We start from the raw sequence: 18695 nt of genomic DNA on the forward strand, positions 1-18695 counted from the left end.
CAACATTAACATTTTAGGTGCATGAAGACCCCTGGACCACGTGTGAAATGTGTCATTGCCCGCTGAGCGGTTAATGCGCCCAGAAGTTGTGGCACAAACTGTTCAGCCTTTTGGAAAGCAGGGGAGGCAGGACCCAGCATCGTTCAGCTCGATGTAATTGCTTTGTTCTGCACAACACGACACGAAGTGGCTGAGTCCCGTGGTTCAAAGTGTTGCAATAAAAACATCGGAGGGGCTTGCACGTGGAGCAAAGAACACCAAGTGCCTTAAACATGGTAGCGAGATGTTTAGGGCTTTCAACACGTTTCAGTTACTACCTGCAGCTTCCCCTCAGCCTGGTTACACTCCAGTTTTAGGGTGAGGGGGGTTTTTTTGTGAACACACTGGTCACTTTTAGCTGGCTGCAGATGTTACAGACAATTGGATTTCTAGAGCAGCAGCAGCAGCAGCATTGCTGTGGGGGCCCCCTCAACTCCATGGTTTCTGGGTGATGATCAGTAGCACCCTCGCACCTGCCGTGTCCCAAAACAGTTTTCCAGTAGCACAAAAGACCAGTTGAAATTTTCACAAGATCTCAGACTTTTTGAGAGCTTATTTTTAACAATTTTTCCTTTCATGTACCACCAGGCTTTAAATGCGTTCTCTTAAATAGTTTCTCTTTTATTAAAAACCGACAACAACGACAAAACCCACACGAGAGTAACGCACAAATACATTCTGTGATGTTCTTAAGTTACCCAGTGATTTCAAAAGAACAACAAACTATTTGACAGAGACCTTGATGCAAACAACTTCCAAGTAGAAAGGAGGAACGGTTCTAGTAAAATCCACTCACCTGATATCCTGTTACCTTGAACAGGATTAATATGCAAATAAGAACATGATTTGACTCATATGAATAAATGTTTTTTGGTGTACATAGTCATAATAGTTGAACAGAATCTCATACAAGCGTAAAATTCATAGTAAAGATGTCTTTATTCCAAAATAATAACAATAATAATAATAACAATAATAATAATAATAATATAATGTGTTAGGCAGACAGCTACAAAACATCTACACAAGACTTTGGTAAGAAATGTTCATGGTAGCTTTTTCATAATTTCACAGCAAACAAAAACAACGAAGGAAATCTAAAAATGCAATCAAACAAAACTTTGTTTAGGTCATGTCACGAAAACAGAGTCCTACTGTACATTTGTTAAGCCCCTAACTTTTCTTTTTTCATTATGTGTAAAGACTCTATTATTTGTATATTAGAAAAAAAAGATACGCACAATGCTAAGATCTGGTAGTTGAGGTCTACAAAACTGGTGTGACATCTGTGCTTTGAGTTCAGCAGGATTATTCAGGACATCAGAACAATAACAGTTCTTCTTTATACTGACTGATAACCAGTGCCTATTACACTACTAGAAAGTTTACAGTAACAATGCAAGACTTCTACATATTGTATATCAGAGCTTTTTTTCTTTTTTTTTCTGAATAGAAAATCAACCTCTTTTTTTTTTCTTTGTTTTTATTTGTGTTTCTTCTTTCTTTTTTTACAAAATGTAACAAGCTTAAATGTTTCTCTTGTATCAAGTTAGAGGAAAGACAAGTGATCTGTAAAATGCTTCAACAGAAAAACAAGTGTGAATAGCTGAACCTAAGCAGGAGTGGTCCCACATTTCTGGCCCGGTGCAATTACCTTGTCATTTCATCTACTAACAAGGCTGGGGGGAGGAGGGATTTGCAACATTCAGAACTTTAATGAGCCTAAGAGAAATGACTGGAAATCACACCGAACAGCCTTCTTAAGAGGGAGAGAAAAAGAGGATGTGGAGAATCAAATTGGTAAGAAGCACAGAGAAAGGAATGCCAGATTGTTTTAATGGACAATTTTGTGGGCGTGATCAGAAAGGTGTTGTATGATTTCTGTAAGTGTATTTGGACCGTGTGGCCTTTGGCAAAGGAAGTATGTAGCAGACAAAACAGCTTGATGAACTGGAACAAACGTGAAAATGAAAATACAATGCCGGGTTTAATTGATTATTTGCTGAAACAGGCATGATTTTGCAAGATAAGCTTGAACAAGTGGTAAAGGTTGATGAGATGAATCTGGCTCCTGAACTCAGCAAATTATTTCCATTCAGGAGAAACTTCTTCTGCTCCTTCTGCCCCAGGCTCACAGACCATTCAAAGCCTTTAAAGCACTCTGCCACACATTTTATGGCCAAAGGTTACTTTTCTGAGTGAATGGCCTCAGCTGGGACACCCTCTGCCAGCTCAGCCGGAGATGTGGCTCTACCCTGGCCGAGCCCCTGGCACTGATCATTGTGGCTCTTCTCTGAAGTTTCTTCATCCAAAATATGCTCAGCTGGTCACTCCTCCAGTGCCTATATCATTCTACTGGTTTTTTTTTAATTGAGTTGTCTTTATTTTTGGTCATGAAAGTGAAATGTGGGGTCCTAAATGCATTAGTGAGGGACAGTCTTACTGCTATGCTGTAACGGCAGTGCTGCAGAGACATAAACTGCACGACTTTTGAACAGGCACAAGGAGGCAAACCATCTGAATTAATATTATTAAGTGAGACAAGCTGTGCAAAAAGTAAAATGTTTTGTTTTAGCATTAACCCTTGGGGAGTTCTTTTTTTCTCCTGGTTTGGTTGGCTATGGGTGTGCACCCATCTCATTTAGCAGCAGCTGAAGAGGGTTCACACTGCCCTTGGTTCCATTATTTCCCTGGCCTTTCCTTCATTCCAAATCTGCAGAAAGCAGTAAAATACCTGGAGAGGGGGTGGGATGTGACAGCTGTGGAAGTCCTGAACGGCCCTTGCAGCGTTCAGTGGAGAAATGCCGATGAGCAGCCTCACAATTAATGCCACCAGCCCAACGAGCCTGTTGGGGTACAGAGGATCCCCAGGGAGGTGGTGGTGGGGAAGATGAGCAGCTCAGAGGGTTGTGGTGCACAGCAATATTTAAAACCTCAGCGTAGTGACCAGGTGTTAAGGAAGTGAGCAAATTACTTCAGGCTGGTTTAGAGCCCATTAAAAAAAAAAAAATAATCTCCATTCATTTCTCTCAAGCTTAAGAGTCAGCACCAACAACCTTTATTTTCAGTGCATTGTTCTTACTTCTGTAGAGACATAGGGGTACGCTGCCTTGCCTGGACCAAAACGTAACCCATCACCTTCCCCTCTTACTGTTAGCTTGTTGCAGGAAAATTACAGGAAAAAATTGTATTCCAATAGCAAGTGGGGCCCAAGGGTGTCCCTGATTAACCCCACTCAGTGTAGGGAAGAGCTAAACTCTGCAGGAGTTGGGGTAAAATAGCAATTAGAAGGAGGTATTTTCTAATCTCAGGCAGTTTTTTTAATCACTTGAGTAGTCAGGGAGGGCATTTAACCTGGCTGGGATATTCGTAAATGGCTAACTCTCACAAATGTAGTAATTTTTAGATTACCCTATACTCCGAGTAAAGAAGACATAAATGACACTGCTGTAAATGTATTCTTGTGCCAATCTATAATCAGTTTTTTTAGAAGACTGTCATTGTTTCCTTTCAGAGGCTCATTTCAGTTTTAAGGGATGCATGAGAGCCTGGCTCACCTTTTGTCTACCATTTTTGTTTCATTATAAACCTGTCTCCCTCTCACCTGTGAATAAGATCCTTGTGAAACTGAATCTAATTTTTTAGAGTCTCTCATGTGGAAGACATCCTGTGGCACAGCTGTTGCAACACTCTGGACCAATTTCTACTAGTTCTGTGTCCATTTTGAAAGACAGTGGATAGACCCGGTATGGACTGCACACATATTTGCATGTTTTCTTTATGTGCTGTCCTGACTGTGATTGTGTGGCAGTCAGACATCACTATCGAGCTGCAAAAAGTTATTTTCTTTTAAAGTTTTGCAGAAAAAAAGACCTTCTTGCATGGACCACAGCATCCATGTGAAGAGAAGTGTTTAGGATTATTATTATAATAATAACAACTATCAGCTTAACCCAACAGTGTAAAAAGATAAACATGCACCTTTAGTGTTATTGAACCAGCATTACTGAAATTACTCCTTGGCATAGTCGTGTAATGACAGAGGCACTGCTTTGGATTTTCAAAATCAAATCTAGAGAGAAATCCTCCCACAGATGAAACTTTGTCACTTTAACTTAGTTTTGTTAATATGCATGCATCCCATGCCTTCACAAGTGCTATTTCTATATGGCTATTCCATGTCCACGGATGTGTCTGTATTTTAGTCAATAACTCACCATGACTTTACTATTTTTATGCATTAAGGGCTGGCTGGAGTACCAAAGACTTACTCTCAGCATTAATCCGTGAAGAAATACTTATAAAATATTTTTTCTTGCACCAGCAAGACTAAAAAGCAAACCACACTGCAAAAAATGGAAACTAATATACACTTTATGTTTTGCTGTTGTTGTTGTTGTTCTAAAAAAACAAACCAAGGTTGACTTTCCATTTAGCTCAGAGTGCATCACTTGGAACCTTGTGTTTTGTTAACAAGGATGGACATTACATGCTCTTAGCTCCTTTTTGTCTTTGCAGCTGGTAAACTGAGTGCTTTTGGACCTCTTCTTTACCATCATGTAGCGCTCCTGAATTCCACCTCCACATAGGGTAGAACATTCTGTCCAAGAAGTCCATGGTTTCAGCCTACAAACTGAAAAAAAAAAAAGGGATTTTGTTAAGTTTTTGGCGGTAGAAACCCCTGCTAGGTATAATCAGATTGCATTTGTCAAACACCGAAAAAAGTAAAAAGAAATTTAGTGTCTACATTACAAAAGACAGATAAAATTATGAAATGAAATTATGAAATTGTTAAATGTCAGACAAGCGTGAGCCACAACTTAGCAGTAATTCCTATCCAGATCATGTTAATTATACCACAAGATATGTCTTGCTGCTTTGAGGAATCAGTACTTGATGATACTGTCCCCCACTGGAAAAGCAGTTTGAGCAGATCTGTTGGGGCAGCCTGACTCTGAATCAGACGACTGAGGTGGAAATTAGCTCAGTTTTGAAATTCAGCATCACATCCAGGCACAAATATTTTAAATATTTGAAGCTAACTGGAAGTAAAGATTACCACCTAGATCTGCAGAAACTGCAATCAGACCTTTGCCAGGTGTGAAGTTTAAACTTTTTCACATTTTTGTGTGGAGTAGCTAAAATACTTTTAGTGCTGGGACACGGACAGATGTGGGCCTTCCTCTCTCCATGGTGCCCTAAGCTTAGGCTGGGTGGTTTTGGTGACGGGCAAGCGCTGAAAGTGGCTGTGTTTTATTGCAGGGCTAAAACTTTCCCTTGGTGGAAGCGCTGCAGAGGCTCTCACAGCTGAAGGTGGAGCTCTCACAGACTCCTGCCACACAGAAAAGCCATGGACATACTCAAAGTGGTTTCACACTCACCTGGATATTGTTCACTATCTAAATTCTTCTTTGCTTGTTCGCTTCTCCTTTTTTCCCGAGCCTCCTTCCAGCGCCTTTTTTCCATCCCCGTCCCCCTCAGGCACTTCCTCACTCTGCATTTTGTACGCTGGACGGTCTCAGGGCAAGCTGTTCCCCCAAACTGGGGCTCAATTTTGATCATCCTCGTCCTGATCATGTGGCCCTTGCCACAGGAGGTGTTGCACTCGGACCACTGGGACCACTCCGTCAGCTCACAGTCGATGGCTGCCGGGGATAAGGAACACAAAAAAGTGACACAAAATCCATGAGATCTGAACACAGGAACAAGAAACACACAGGTGTGCCCGATGAATCTTTACGCCCCAACTACATGAACTCTACTTAAGCCTCCAATCTCCTCAGCAATTGTTTGGAGGCTGCATGTCAAAATCTTCTGAGTCCATTTCTAACAGAAATGTTATTTGACGCGCTCTTCCCTTTCTCCTTCAAGGGTGGTGCTGGCAGATCACTAAAATTACAAAGAACATATAAATAATTCTCCTGTGACTTCTTAATTTTTCCCACCCATCTGTCTGTTTTGTAATGAAAAACTGTTGAAAATTGAGTTATATCTAAAAAGAATTTGCTACCTCTGAGATCTGAGCCTTGCTTTGCTGGCAGTGTTATGCAATAAGCCATATTCACTAATACCATTATATCTTAAAAGTTTTCATCTTTAAGCACTTGCTTAACACTCACAGCCTCAGTGAATAATAATCAGAATGATATTTCACATTATTTGGGAAAAGCTGAATGAGCAGTTACAGTGTAAAAGCCTTTTTAACCAATACTTTCAGTGAAAAATAATGCAATTTGTGATAAAACCTCATAAACCAGCTGGCAGCAGGATGCTGAAAGCAATCATATTCATTCAGCAGTGCCTTAGGCTATCATACTTCACAAAGACCAAAAAGCAACTAGAAATTTGCTCTACCCAAGAAGTGGGGGATTGTAATGGAGAAAGGTAAAAAATACCTCTGCAGCTGCCTCCGCACCATCCAGTGGCAGGTTGCAAAGTGACACCATTCAGAGGTGTATCAAAGGTGGAGAAAGCCTCTTTTGTGCTCTTTGTGAGCTAAAAGAATCACACAGGTGAATTCAATTTTCTTTCTTTCTTTCTTGGCACATGGTCTGCATTTGAGTGATCAACCATCTTTTATAATTCTGACTTATTTCCTACTGGGGAGTTGCCTGGAGCTGTAGTGTTTTCAACATGCAGAGCTGTAGTCCCACGGAAATGTTGGGAATTATCATGGGGTGAAGTAGGGCAAAGCTGAATTTAAGACATGGTCATATTTCAGCTCTCAGCTGCTGAAAGTGTATAATAAGAACAACAATAATAATTTTTTTTTTTAAACAATGCAGAGTTGATACCCTGCCTATCTAAGAAGTGATGCTAAGAAGTTGTGATAGAGGTTTGGTCCATAGATTTTGACACATAATTAGGCTCCTCTTTCCAGGGAGTTTTCCAAACTTACGGCATTCTGGCAGCATGCATTTCTCTGCTTGTTCCAGCTCCTCGTTGCAGTCTCCCAGCTCGGCAGCAGATTTCAGCATCCTCTGCCGGGTTCTCATTCCCTTCCCACAGGTTACACTGCAGTCACTCCACTCAGACCAGGGAGAGAGCAGGCAGGGGATGGTATCTGGTAGGAAATAAAAAGGTAATGAATTCTTCTTATTAACCATTTCTCATTATAAATAAATTATGAAGGTATATCTTTTGAAAATAATACAGGTGGAAAATGTGCTACGTTTTATCTGTCATCAGCCAATTATACTTTCTTTTCACAAGCTGAATGGTGCTGCTGAAGAAGCTCAGAAAACTTTATATTAAATTGAAAGGTTTGCTTGATTTAAATATCTTTGCTATCTTTTTCTGTATCTAAGTCGTATCTGCTGGCTCTCAGTGCATCCAGGGAATAAATAGTTTAAGGAGTTATGTTTCAATCATAACTTCTGTAAAAATAGAACAAGAACACGTTGTTGCAGTGAACAGAGCTGAAAGCCAACTGAATTTAGTCTAAAGAGTGAAACTTCCATATTTAATCTACCAAAAAATATTTTAAAAATTATCTCTGATGAAAATTTGACATTTCCTAAGAAATTACTAGTGACAGTAAAGGTGTGGCTGGCTGATTGCACAAAAGAAACACCTCAGTTTCCGAACCTTTTGTGGGTTAAAAGCACTGAGCACGTTTTATTTGTTTTATTCTAGCCTTATGGTTAAATATACCTCATATTGCATAACTTAAGAGTTGTTTGGGCATGGCTTGCTGATGCACACACCACCGTGTGGGTCATACAGCAGCAGGATACCACTGAACATTTTTTACTGATGCTCTCCTCCTGACAGTGAATGTGCTACTCAATGCGCAGTCCCTAAGATTTTTCTCCTAATTTTAAGGAGGACAAGGAAAAGCAGCATCTCTTCTGGTTCAGCAGTGTTCTTTGTGTGCTGGGGCAATGTGTCAGAAATGATGTATCGTTTCAGAGAAGGGGAGAGGAGCTCCCGGACACTCACGGCACTCGGGCATCATGCATTTCTCTGCCTCGGTGGTTTCTGCCTTGCACATGGATCCATCAGCAGGGGTCATCTTGATCATTCTGTGCCGTCTCTTCATCCCCGTGCCACAGCTGGCACTGCACTCGTCCCACTCACCCCACTCAGTGACAAGGCAGCTGCTGGGAGCTGTTCAAAGGGCACAGAGAAAATTGTTCATGGGTATCACAGGATCAGCTGAGTTGGAAGGGACCCCCAAGGGTCTTCAGGTCCGACTCCTGGCCCTGTACAGGGTCACCCCCAAGAGTCACACCATCTCCCTGAGAGTGTTGTCCAAACACTTCTTGAACTCACACAGACTTGGTGCTGTGAGCATTGCCCTGGGGACCCTGTTTCAATGCCCAAATTTTTTTCTGATATCCCACCTAAACCTCTCCTGACACAACTTCAGGCCATTCCCTTGGGTCCTGTCACTGTCACCACAGAGCAGAGATCAGTGCCTGCCCCTCCTCTTCCCCTCACCAGGAATTTGTAGCTGCAGTGCCGTCTCCCCTCAGCCTCCTCTCCTCCAGGCTGAACAGGCTCCAGTGCCCTCAGCTGCTCCTCACACGGCTTCCCCCCAAGGCCCTTCACCTTCCTCGTGGCCTCCTTTGGACACTCTCTAATGGCTTAACATTTTTTTTATCTTGTGGTGCCCAAAACTGCCCCCAGCACTCGAGGTGAGGCCGCCCCAGAGCAGAGCAGGACAATCCCTCCTTTGCCTGGCTGGGGATGCTGTGCCTGATGTCCCCAGGACTGAGATGGCCCTTCTGACTCCAGGGCACTGCTGGCTCATATTCAGCTTGCCAAGTACCCCCAGGTCCCTTTTCCTGGCACTGTTTTCCAGTCTCTCATTCCGCAGTCTGTCCATACATCCAGGGTTCCCCCACCCTAGGTGCAGGACCTGGCATTTTCCCTTGTTGAACAACATGTGATTGGTGATTTCCCAGTTCTTTAATTTGTTCAGGTCACTCTGCAGGACTTCCCTGCTTTTGAGGGAGTCAGCAGCTCCTCCCAGTTTTGGATCATCTGGGAATTTGCTTAGTATCTCTTCCAATGTTGCATCCAAGTCATCTGTTAAGGTATTGAAGAGCACAGGGCCTAAGATGGAGCTCTGTGGGACCCCAGCAAGACTCATACAAAAAACGGTTTGGGCAGTGCTCCCGCTATTGGCTGGATTTCACGAAGCTGAATAAAAACTTACAGCATTCCTCATTTACAACGCACTTCTCAGTCTCCTCAGTAGGCACTTTGCACATGGAGCCATCCTCGGGGAATTGTTTCACGTATCTCTCCCTGGATCTGGTGCCCATCCCACAGGAGACGCTGCAGGGGGACCACGTAATCCAGTCAGACATCATGCAGGTGGAGCCATCTGAAACACAGAGAGTGTTCAGCTGTGGGCATTGACCCAGCTGCTGCCCAGCTGTGTGCAGCATCCCTTTTATGCTGCCTTTAACGCTGGCCTCCCCTCCGCTGCACCCTTCCCTCCTCTCCTTTATACTCCTCTACTTTATACTCCTCTACTTCATGCCCTGACACAGCTGAGACACAGCAGAACGCACCACAGACAGCTTCCATTCGTGTTCTCCAGCAATTTTCTCTCGGCCACAGCTCAAGCCATTCTACAGCAACCGACATCCTTGAGAACTTCGAAGGAAAAGTAAACTCTACACGGTGTTCTCCTCCTCCACCTCCCATTCCTGGTTACCTTCATCGCTGCAGCCCGGACCCATGCAGGGCTGAAAGTCTTGGGTGTCTGGGCAGGGCACACTGAGGTCCAGCTGAGCTTTGAGCATTCTCTGCCTCATCCTCTTGCCCTTTTCACAGGTAGAGGAGCTGCAGGCCGACCATGGGGACCAGTTTGAGTATATGCAAGTCTCGGGGGTATCATCTGAAAAGTGAGGAAAGGCATTGAATGTTAAAAATGGTCTTCCATTTTCTTCCCGTTGATGATTACTTTAGATTCCAATAGAATACATTATTTCCTTCTTCATTATGTCCTCTCCATCTTAGCCCTGAAGAAAAAAGAATTGCCAATTGCCAACTTCCTTTAAAAAAAATTAAAATATTTGAATCCCTAAAGTCTTCTCTCTTTTAATGCCTGTATTGTTATTTTCATCTCCTAGGTATTTCTTTTCTGTACAAGGGAAGGCTAATAGAAGAGACCAGAAGAGATGAAAACCTAACTCACTGTTTCACACTGAGTGAAATTTTTGCTCCTAAGCCAGTTTTGTACCTTTTTCTGCAAATGACAGCAGGGAATGGAACAAAATATAAATTATTAGCGACGCACAAACTCATTTCAAACATACCTTCCTCTTTTTCCTCCGGTGCTAGATCTGCCACAATATCATCTATGTTATCTGGAACGATGTTGCACTGCTCCCCCTGCAAAAACATGATTGTCAACGCTGAAGAGAGGAAACTCATCCATGAGGGATTAAACCAGCACACTGTGAGGCACTACTGTGTCTGCAGCACCTTCTTCTCCTCAAATTCCTAGGCATGCATAAAGAAAATCCCCAAAGAAGCAGATGCAATAATTGCCAGAATTAGGAGAACTAAGACCTCAAGACAGTTTAATTTTTTTCCTGCCATTGTCTTTGCTGTGGGTAGGTTGAGAAGCGTAGGTTTGGAGGGAAGGGGGAGAAGGAATTGACTGGTTTTTTGGCTTATGGACTTTTGCTTGCTTGAGAATTTTACTTATATATATTCTACCTTTCGTGCAATTCTCTCAATGACAACTCTGGCCACCAGCTTGATAGATCCTCCTTCTGGATCATAAAATGGGCTTTGTGGATGATCTAAGCTTGTAAGAGGTCTGATCTTCTCCTGAGGCACTGTAGGTTTGTTAGGAGACTGCAATCAAAAAAAAAAAAAGTTATAAAAGAAACTAATAGTTAATAACACAATCTGCAGAAATGAAAACTTCTCTGAAATGCTAAACTGCAAAATTATAATGTGAGGTGAACTCGGTACATTCATACTTACTGGTATGGGGATTTTTTGTTTGTTTTGTTTTTGTGGGTGTTTTGTTTTTGTTGTTTTGTTCTGCTTTGTTGTAAGAAGTAGCTGAAGTTTCCTGTGCCAAACAGAACAGCTGGCATTGGATTGAAACAGCCCCAAACTGGAGTTGATGTAGCTGCTTATGGCACTGCTTTGGTCTGTACAAAAGGGAGTGGGCACTCAAAGGCTTGGTTGTCACCAAAGCCCTCTGTTTACTCAATAGATAAATAGAACAGGTGAAATGAGAAATTCTTAATTGAGCTCTGACCAAGCCCTGGAAAAGATTTCCCAGACTGGATGCAGAGCCTGCTTTCCTGGAGATATTTAAGAACTGTAGAGAATCTTTAATCTGCTCTAGGACGACCCTGCTTTAATAGGGAGATTGGAGCAGATGACTCGCTGTGCTTCCTTCCAACATCACCCATCCTGTCATTCCGTGGTAATAATCCCCAGGTGAATGCCACATTATCCTGCCAGTGCTAATGCTGAAGGAACTCCGGCAAAACAACCCAGAGTGAAGTGTAGCTAACATCTGTTTAAACAAATTCTATTTCATTAGAAGAAAAATTTTTAGCAGAGTAAAAAGTATAAATGCATGGACAGCATCACCATGGATCAAACTGCTTCACTGCTCTGAGGTGATTTTTGTTTTTGAACATTTGAACACTTTATTCAAACAAAATTGAATATTTCATTTGAACATTGAATATTTGAAGAAATTACAGAGAGCGCCTGCACCTCATAGGTGACGCCGCTGTCGGTGCCAGCATCCCAGGGGATTAAATCCTGCACGACTTTCTGCACCCAGCCGCAGTCCTTGGTGCAGAGGTCCTCGGCAGAGAGCCCCACGTTCCAGTCGGGGCTGGGGCCCAGCATGGTGAGGAAGGACATCAGGTGCCGGTGGCGATCCACGGAAAACTCAGCAGAGGGAGCAGCTCTCCTGCAAATCCGGGGGAAGAGCGTTAATGACTGAGCCAGTCTTGCCGACAGAGGGAATTGGATCCAGAAAGCTTCAGCATCACCCAGGGAGGTCTGCGCTTAAACAGGTGAAAGAGATGCAGAAACACAGAGCTGCTGCAGTGTGCTTATGCGTTGGTGGGATCATAATTTTTTTTAAAATCATTATCCCAATTAGTGGGATAATATTAAAAACATCTGTCATAACACTTGCAAAAATTTTGCTTGATAACGTGATATTAACATACATAAAAATATCTGTGTATTTAAATTATATCTGTATTTAAATTAGAACCGTATCAGTGTTGAAACTCTGTTAAGGAACACCTCAGTGTGAGATTCGCTCTGCCTCCAAGATTTTGGATGTGTTAAATATCAGTAAACTTGAGCCTGCCACAGTTTTCCAATTCAGAGCACTTCGCCAAAAAATCACCTATCTTCTGCTCCTTTGTTAGAGCAGATAGATAATGTTATGGCCATTTTACTGTATCTTATTCTTTAACAAGTTAAGACAGAAATGTGAAAATTCATAGAGGGCAAATGGAGGCTTGTTCTCTTCCTTCCTCCACTCCTGTGCAGACTTTTTCCAAATGCACCCAAATTTGACAAATACTTGTCAGGAGTAGGGATACAAACTTGAAGAGTGGTTGTTTAATTTTGCCCAACATCCATAACCCAGAGTCCTTCCTGAGTTGCTGTAATTGAGGGGAAATGGACTGACACGCATTAGTGGGATAGTAACAACCACAGAATCCCAGGATGTGTAGGTTGGAAGAGACCTTCAGGATCATCGACTCCAACCCAATAAAATTAATAATAATAATAATAATAATAATAATAATAATAATAATAATAATAATAATAATAATAGCGTCTGTCAAAACACTTGCAAATATTGTGTTTATGCATTAGTGGGATAATAATAATAATAAAAAATAAAAACATCTGTCAAAACACTTGCAAAGATCAGGGCTAAAATAGCAGAGAAATACCTTGATTTGCTGGGTTACCTTTTCACCCCCACCCCCAAAGCTAAAATGAGTTCTAACGCCAGAAGTTCTTGGAAGTGCTGCTGAACAGAACCCATTAACAGAGTTTTAAGGCTCATGTAAGTGAGGGAGGAGCCGTCCCTGCCAGCCCAGGGAAGGCTCAGCCAAGGCTTTGCAGCGGGTGTGAGAGCGCCTCTATTCATCCCGCCTTGGCCGGGCATTCCCTGGGGCAGGAATCTGCTGAATCACCCCTGCCACGCTGGCAGCAGCTGCCGCATCCCTGTGCAAACGGCAGCGAAGCCAGCCTTGGCTGGAGGCTCCTGTTGACAGATGAAGAGCTGGAACCCTTTGTGGAGTTTTTCTCACGAGCAGCAACAAATGCAGAATTATTGAAAAAAATTGTTTGGGTAATTGATTTGGTCTGATGTCAACACAAAAATTTTTTCAGCTACAGGACTTTGGTTAACAGAGTCAAGCCGAGGTTTTGTTGATTGTTTTTTCTTTTCAATTTTATGCCAAAATGCGCTGGTTCAGAGCATCTAAAGACCAAATTTATTTTAAATGTGAGATGTTTTTACAGTCTGATTTGTCCTTCCTATTTCAGTTAGCTAACCAATAATAAAGCCCATGCATGCCTAACAGTGCACAGACACTGTTCTACTGTAGTCATAAGGAGTTTATTCTTCCTATAAATGCTTATAAAAATTTGGTATTTTTTTGTGGGGTGGTTTCTTTCTGGCTCAAAGCACTCTCGGTATATTAAGAAAACCAGAGCAGCTCAAAGACAATGATTTTTAGTAGTTACCGTGAAGTTTCAAAAGTAAGATATCTAAAAGTTAGCATGTTCAGTTCCCCTTTAAGAGGCAAGTTGAGAAGAATTTGCTAATGTGTAAAATGTTCTTGCCTCTTCTGTTCCAGAGTCTTTAGAAGTTGTTTCTTACTGTGTAAATTATCTCACATCGAATTAAAGACTCTGAGTAGAAGAGTTGCTAAGTATTTGATGTCATTAATCCTGCCTTTCCCAGAAAGAAATGCAAATGACTTTTTTTTTTCTTCATTAGAGATAGAAGTCTGATTTCAGTTTGTCTAATGCAAAGTCATAAAATAATGAATGGCGGTATCAGCTTCCCTCAGTGAGTGCAGTATCCTGATATATTTGTCAAGCACAGGGCTGTGATTAGTTTTAAAAAGCCTATTAACTGGCTTCAAGTAGCTAAGGGATTTACTGCATTATAAGGGTTTCTACAAATTCCCTTTAGGAATTCTATATTTCAAACAGGGTGAGCAATACACTGTAAAACAACCAGTGTGTTTGTGTAGCTGATCTTTAGATGGAGAATATGTCTAACACGGACATGGCAGAACATAATATTCATCATGATATTAATATAAATTTAAAAATGTGCATATTTAAATTATATCTGTATTTAAATTAGAACCATATCAGTGTTGAAACTCTGTTAAGGAACACCTCAGTGTGAGATTCGCTCTGCCTCCAAGACTTTGGATGTGTTAATTAACAGTAAACTTGAGCCTGCCACAGTTTTCCAATTCAGAGCACTTTGCCAAAAAATCACCTATCTTCTGCTCCTTTGTTAGGGCAGAAAGATAATGTTATGGCCATTTTACTGTATTTTATTCTTTAACAAGTTAAGACAGAAACGTGAAAATTCATAGAGGGCGAATGGAGGCTTGTTCTCTTCCTTCCTCCACTCCTGTGCAGACTTTTTCCAAATGCACCCAAATTTGACAAATACTTGTCAGGAGTAGGGATACAAACTTGAAGAGTGGTTGTTTAATTTTGCCCAACATCCATAACCCAGAGTCCTTCCTGAGTTGCTGTAATTGAGGGGAAATGGACTGATCTAAGGCAGCACCCGTAACTTCTACCCAGGCGTGGGGATAGGCACAGACAAGAGCAAACTCTGGGGCCTTTTGTTAGCTTTGTAATAATCTGACAAATTCCAGCTGTTTCCATTATGCACATGAATGACAGACTTATGAAGCTGGCAGGAACCTAAATTCTTCCTGCATCCCTCAGCAACACATCTGGCTCAAATGCCCTAAGACTGCACTGTGGATCTCCATGAAGGAAAATAGCACAAGATTGTATTCAGTACACCCTAAACCCAACTTTTTTTCATTTTTATCTTGTCAACACGTTGGATAAAATAGGAATTTGGATCACCTTTTTTTTTTTCTTTAAAAATTTTAGAAAGTGTTCTTCTGCAACAGGTTTAGCCTGTCTGCTAAAGCCCACAGGAAAGCCTAAAGTGTCAATAACTTGTGAATTTTCTGCAAGAGACAAATGTGTCCCTTTTCCTTCCCCTGCACAAATCAATGCCTAAAACCAGTGACAAATGAGACTTGCAGAGCAAATCCTGACCATTAGGAAAGTGCCAGGTGGGAGCCTTGAGAGCCCCACGGGGCAGGGGAACCCTGCTCTCCTTGGCTGAAGCACACAGTCCTTTTCCCCTGTGAGCCTGAGCAGCCTGCTGGCAATTCCTGTCACACAGCACAGAGTGAGGCCAGTACCAGGCAGCATCCTGCATCCTTACGTTTTCCGTCTTCTTTATTTCTATCCAATTATCCAATTTTATTTTTCTTAGCAGGATTAGGATCTCCAGCTATAGGGATGCCATATTCTCAGCAGTGTAGGCAAATGGTCTTTTTTTTTTCCTCACCGTTTTTGTGTGTTTGTGTTTCGTGGTGTTTTGGGCTGCAGGTTTTTATTTTTTTTTTTTTTTGGGGGGGGTGTTTTTTTTTGTTTGTTTGTTTGTTTTGTTGTTGTTTTTGTTGTTGTTGTTTTTTAAATTCCTTTCTCCCTTTTAAGGCTGAAAGAGCACAAACATGATTTTGCTTCACAAGTTTTCTCCCTAAGTGACAACCTAGGTGCTATCACTGCTGGGGGTGGGGGTTCAGGAAGTCTTTGACAAACCGACAGAAAACTCAAGTTTGCTGCAAGACACATTTTTGAGTGTTGAATCAATATTGTTGTGTTCTACTGAGGTCCATGAAAAAGATAAGGTGGTTGTGTCGAGCTGCTGAATAAAAACAGCAAAAATAATACTTGGCAGAATAAAACCTTATGGTTATTTTGGTTTAATATTTGATTAGCAAAGTAAAATAAGTGATTAGCAAAGTAAAATAAGAAGCAAAAGGCAGCCTGAGCATATACTCTTTTTACTCTTTTTTTTTTTTAAAAATTAAGAGTTTAGCTGAGTACATGACCATGAAAACGGAATATTTTCAGAAATATTAAATGAACCTTCCATTCTACCTCTAGTAAGCAGAAGCAATATCCTTTTTTAAGAGACTTGCACTGCATCATGTCTACAATTTCCAGGATGATTTACTCATCTTTAGAACCTTTTGCTGTTAATACAAATAACAATGTGAGTGTGGAAACACACTCCACACCCTTGAACTTCTTATTAGCAGCACTTACACAACATCTTTTTTTACTGAATACACTTTAAAGTCAGAACACCCTGAAAAGTGAAGTAACTTCAAAGAAAAGAGAGGAAGAGAATTAAGATGGAAAATTGAATGGTAAATACACTTAGAAGTCTGCAACTAACAGAACAAAATCGATGGCATATTTGCATGATGTATTACTGAGAAAACCATTTATGAAGTGATGGAAATTACTATCACTGCATGGACAGCAAAGTTTTATGCACAGGGATCAACAGCTGACCATAAACCCAGAGTTTCAGGTTGCATAGAAGGAGAGGGAGAGTCTTTAATTAAATGCAGGGCAGGTAAGCACTTTAGCTAATGAGTGATTTAAACATGTGTATGTCCCAAAAGGGCCAGGGGAAGGAAAGCTACAGTAACATGAGCACTGAATCAATGAAATTTGACTGACATCCACATAAAAAGTTGAAAAGCACATTAATGTCAAGCTGTTGGTTTCTCTGAGCACCAAAAGAGAGGAGGTGACAGCAGGACTTTGGCTATTTTATTTCATAAGGAAAGAATGAAGAAAGACAGAAAACTCCTTATACATTTAGCGCTTGGACTACGAAACCCCCTACATAACAACCTCTCTTGTCAACTTTTAAAACGAGAATAACCAGTTAGAAGGGGTGGATATGGTATTACATATTGAACCTGGGGATTATAATCATTACCACTGGCATTTAAACCATTCACCAGCACAAATGCTGCTTTAAAATACCATTAATCGGAGTGTTTTTAGAAAGCATTACAAAAGGAAGGGACTCTGCGCATGTTTCAGGCATTTTCATATTGTCCTCTAAGCATCCCTGACTTGCAACTGTAGATAATAACGATGTATTTATTCACTAACACATCAGCTATTTGATTTAATACCTTCATTCATTGATGGGCATACCTTAATGATGTGATTAAAAAATGCGAGCAGGTTTTCTATGCCACAAAAAAAAACCCTCAGGTACCTCAAGTTAGGGCTGCAGCTTCTGAGACTGCGGATTTTTTTGCGTGTCCCTTGCAGTTTGCCACAAACAAGGTGTGGTTATGGTGCTGGCAATATTTACTCCTGCTTAGAAGAGTTTTGTGCCCCTTCTTGGATTTTTTACTGTGCATTTACAATCAAACCACGCTTCAGGAATCACTGGACAGATTCAGGAAATTTCTCTTCGTTTCGCAGGAGCTTTGGGGCTACAGATTGTCTGCCTGGAGTAATTACAGCTGTATTTACAAAGGAAATCCCACGGGGTGTTGTGAGAGCATTGTTCCTTTGTATCTTCTGTCTCCTTTTTCACCTGGCTGGTCTGCAAACCCTGCTTGTCCTGAGGAGCAGCAGTGGCAGAGCAGCTCTTCAGCCTGGCATGAGAACTGCCACAGCCTGAGGTCTGACCCTCTCCTCCCTGTTAATGATGGCAGATAAACAGCACAGATCTATTTACAATCTGCTCAGCAATGAGCTCTGACTTGCTACCAATTTAACTTATTCTGGGCGCTGGGTTACAGCAAATATCTCCTTTTAACAAAAGATACCACAAGGCTATCGATTGGAATACCTAAAAAATGTGGATACTCCTTCAAAATCCTTTAAAGAATTTTGGAGTAATACTGTCCTACGTCTCAAAACCACTTAATTTGCAAATATCCTGAGATGGGAATTGCATTTTGCATTTCCCCAGTCCCAGTGTAACCTCTGAAGAAGCCCAGCACCTAATTAATACAATGCCCATTCCAGTTCAGCCAGCATCCCTCTCCATCCAACCTGCACGTGCCTTTTGGTGTCTGGAGATGGGAATTAGAGCAAATGTTTAATTATTATTTCACTAATAATAAAATGCAAGAGGGTAACAATTAGCAGGCTGAAATTTTGCAAACAGAGTTGCGCTCGCTAGAAATTGAAATGGCAAATCATCCCAGTTACTCAGGGAGTGAGTACTTACACAAGAATAAGGAGGCAGGATTGGTGAGTACACGTGTAATTGCATGGAAATGATGCTGACGTGATTACTCACCATATTATAAAGGGAAATTATTTTGGCTGAAGGAAAGACAGCAGATGGTTGGGAAATAATCATAAAACTGTAACTACCAATGGGAGGAACATGTAGAGAAAAAAAAAAAAAAAAGCAAGGGATGAGATGTTTGCAGAATGGGATGAGGAAGTTTGATTTAACTGGATGGCCATTAATTTCCATGAACAGTGAGTATAAAGTTATTGCAGGGATTGTTCTTGGTTAATTCTTTTCTATGTTTTAATACTCAACTTTTTTCCTTGCCTAGTGACATTTG

The 18695-nt window shown here is 41.4% G+C and overlaps 1 protein-coding gene across 4 annotated transcripts in view; it reads right to left on the reverse strand.

Moving 5' to 3' along the window:
- Positions 1 to 959: 959 nt before the first annotated feature.
- The window catches only part of SPON1 (spondin 1), a 255809-nt gene continuing 238073 nt past the window's right edge, over positions 960 to 18695 (reverse strand). For all 4 annotated transcript variants that reach the window (XM_066187222.1, XM_066187223.1, XM_066187225.1 and 1 more), the window contains 9 exons: positions 11746 to 11947; positions 10720 to 10860; positions 10314 to 10389; positions 9710 to 9892; positions 9203 to 9373; positions 7981 to 8148; positions 6938 to 7102; positions 5421 to 5684; positions 960 to 4672 (listed from right to left, as the gene is read on the reverse strand). In XM_066187222.1, the coding sequence (XP_066043319.1) occupies positions 4509 to 4672; positions 5421 to 5684; positions 6938 to 7102; positions 7981 to 8148; positions 9203 to 9373; positions 9710 to 9892; positions 10314 to 10389; positions 10720 to 10860; positions 11746 to 11947 (1534 nt within the window). In that variant the 3' untranslated portion in view covers positions 960 to 4508. The remainder of the gene's footprint in view (positions 4673 to 5420; positions 5685 to 6937; positions 7103 to 7980; positions 8149 to 9202; positions 9374 to 9709; positions 9893 to 10313; positions 10390 to 10719; positions 10861 to 11745; positions 11948 to 18695) is intronic.

Source organism: Chamaea fasciata, unplaced genomic scaffold, assembly GCF_029207755.1.
Source record: "Chamaea fasciata isolate MVZ Bird 193981 ecotype frontalis unplaced genomic scaffold, bChaFas1.0.hap1 SCAF_7, whole genome shotgun sequence".
Classification (NCBI taxonomy): Eukaryota; Metazoa; Chordata; class Aves; order Passeriformes; family Sylviidae; genus Chamaea; species Chamaea fasciata.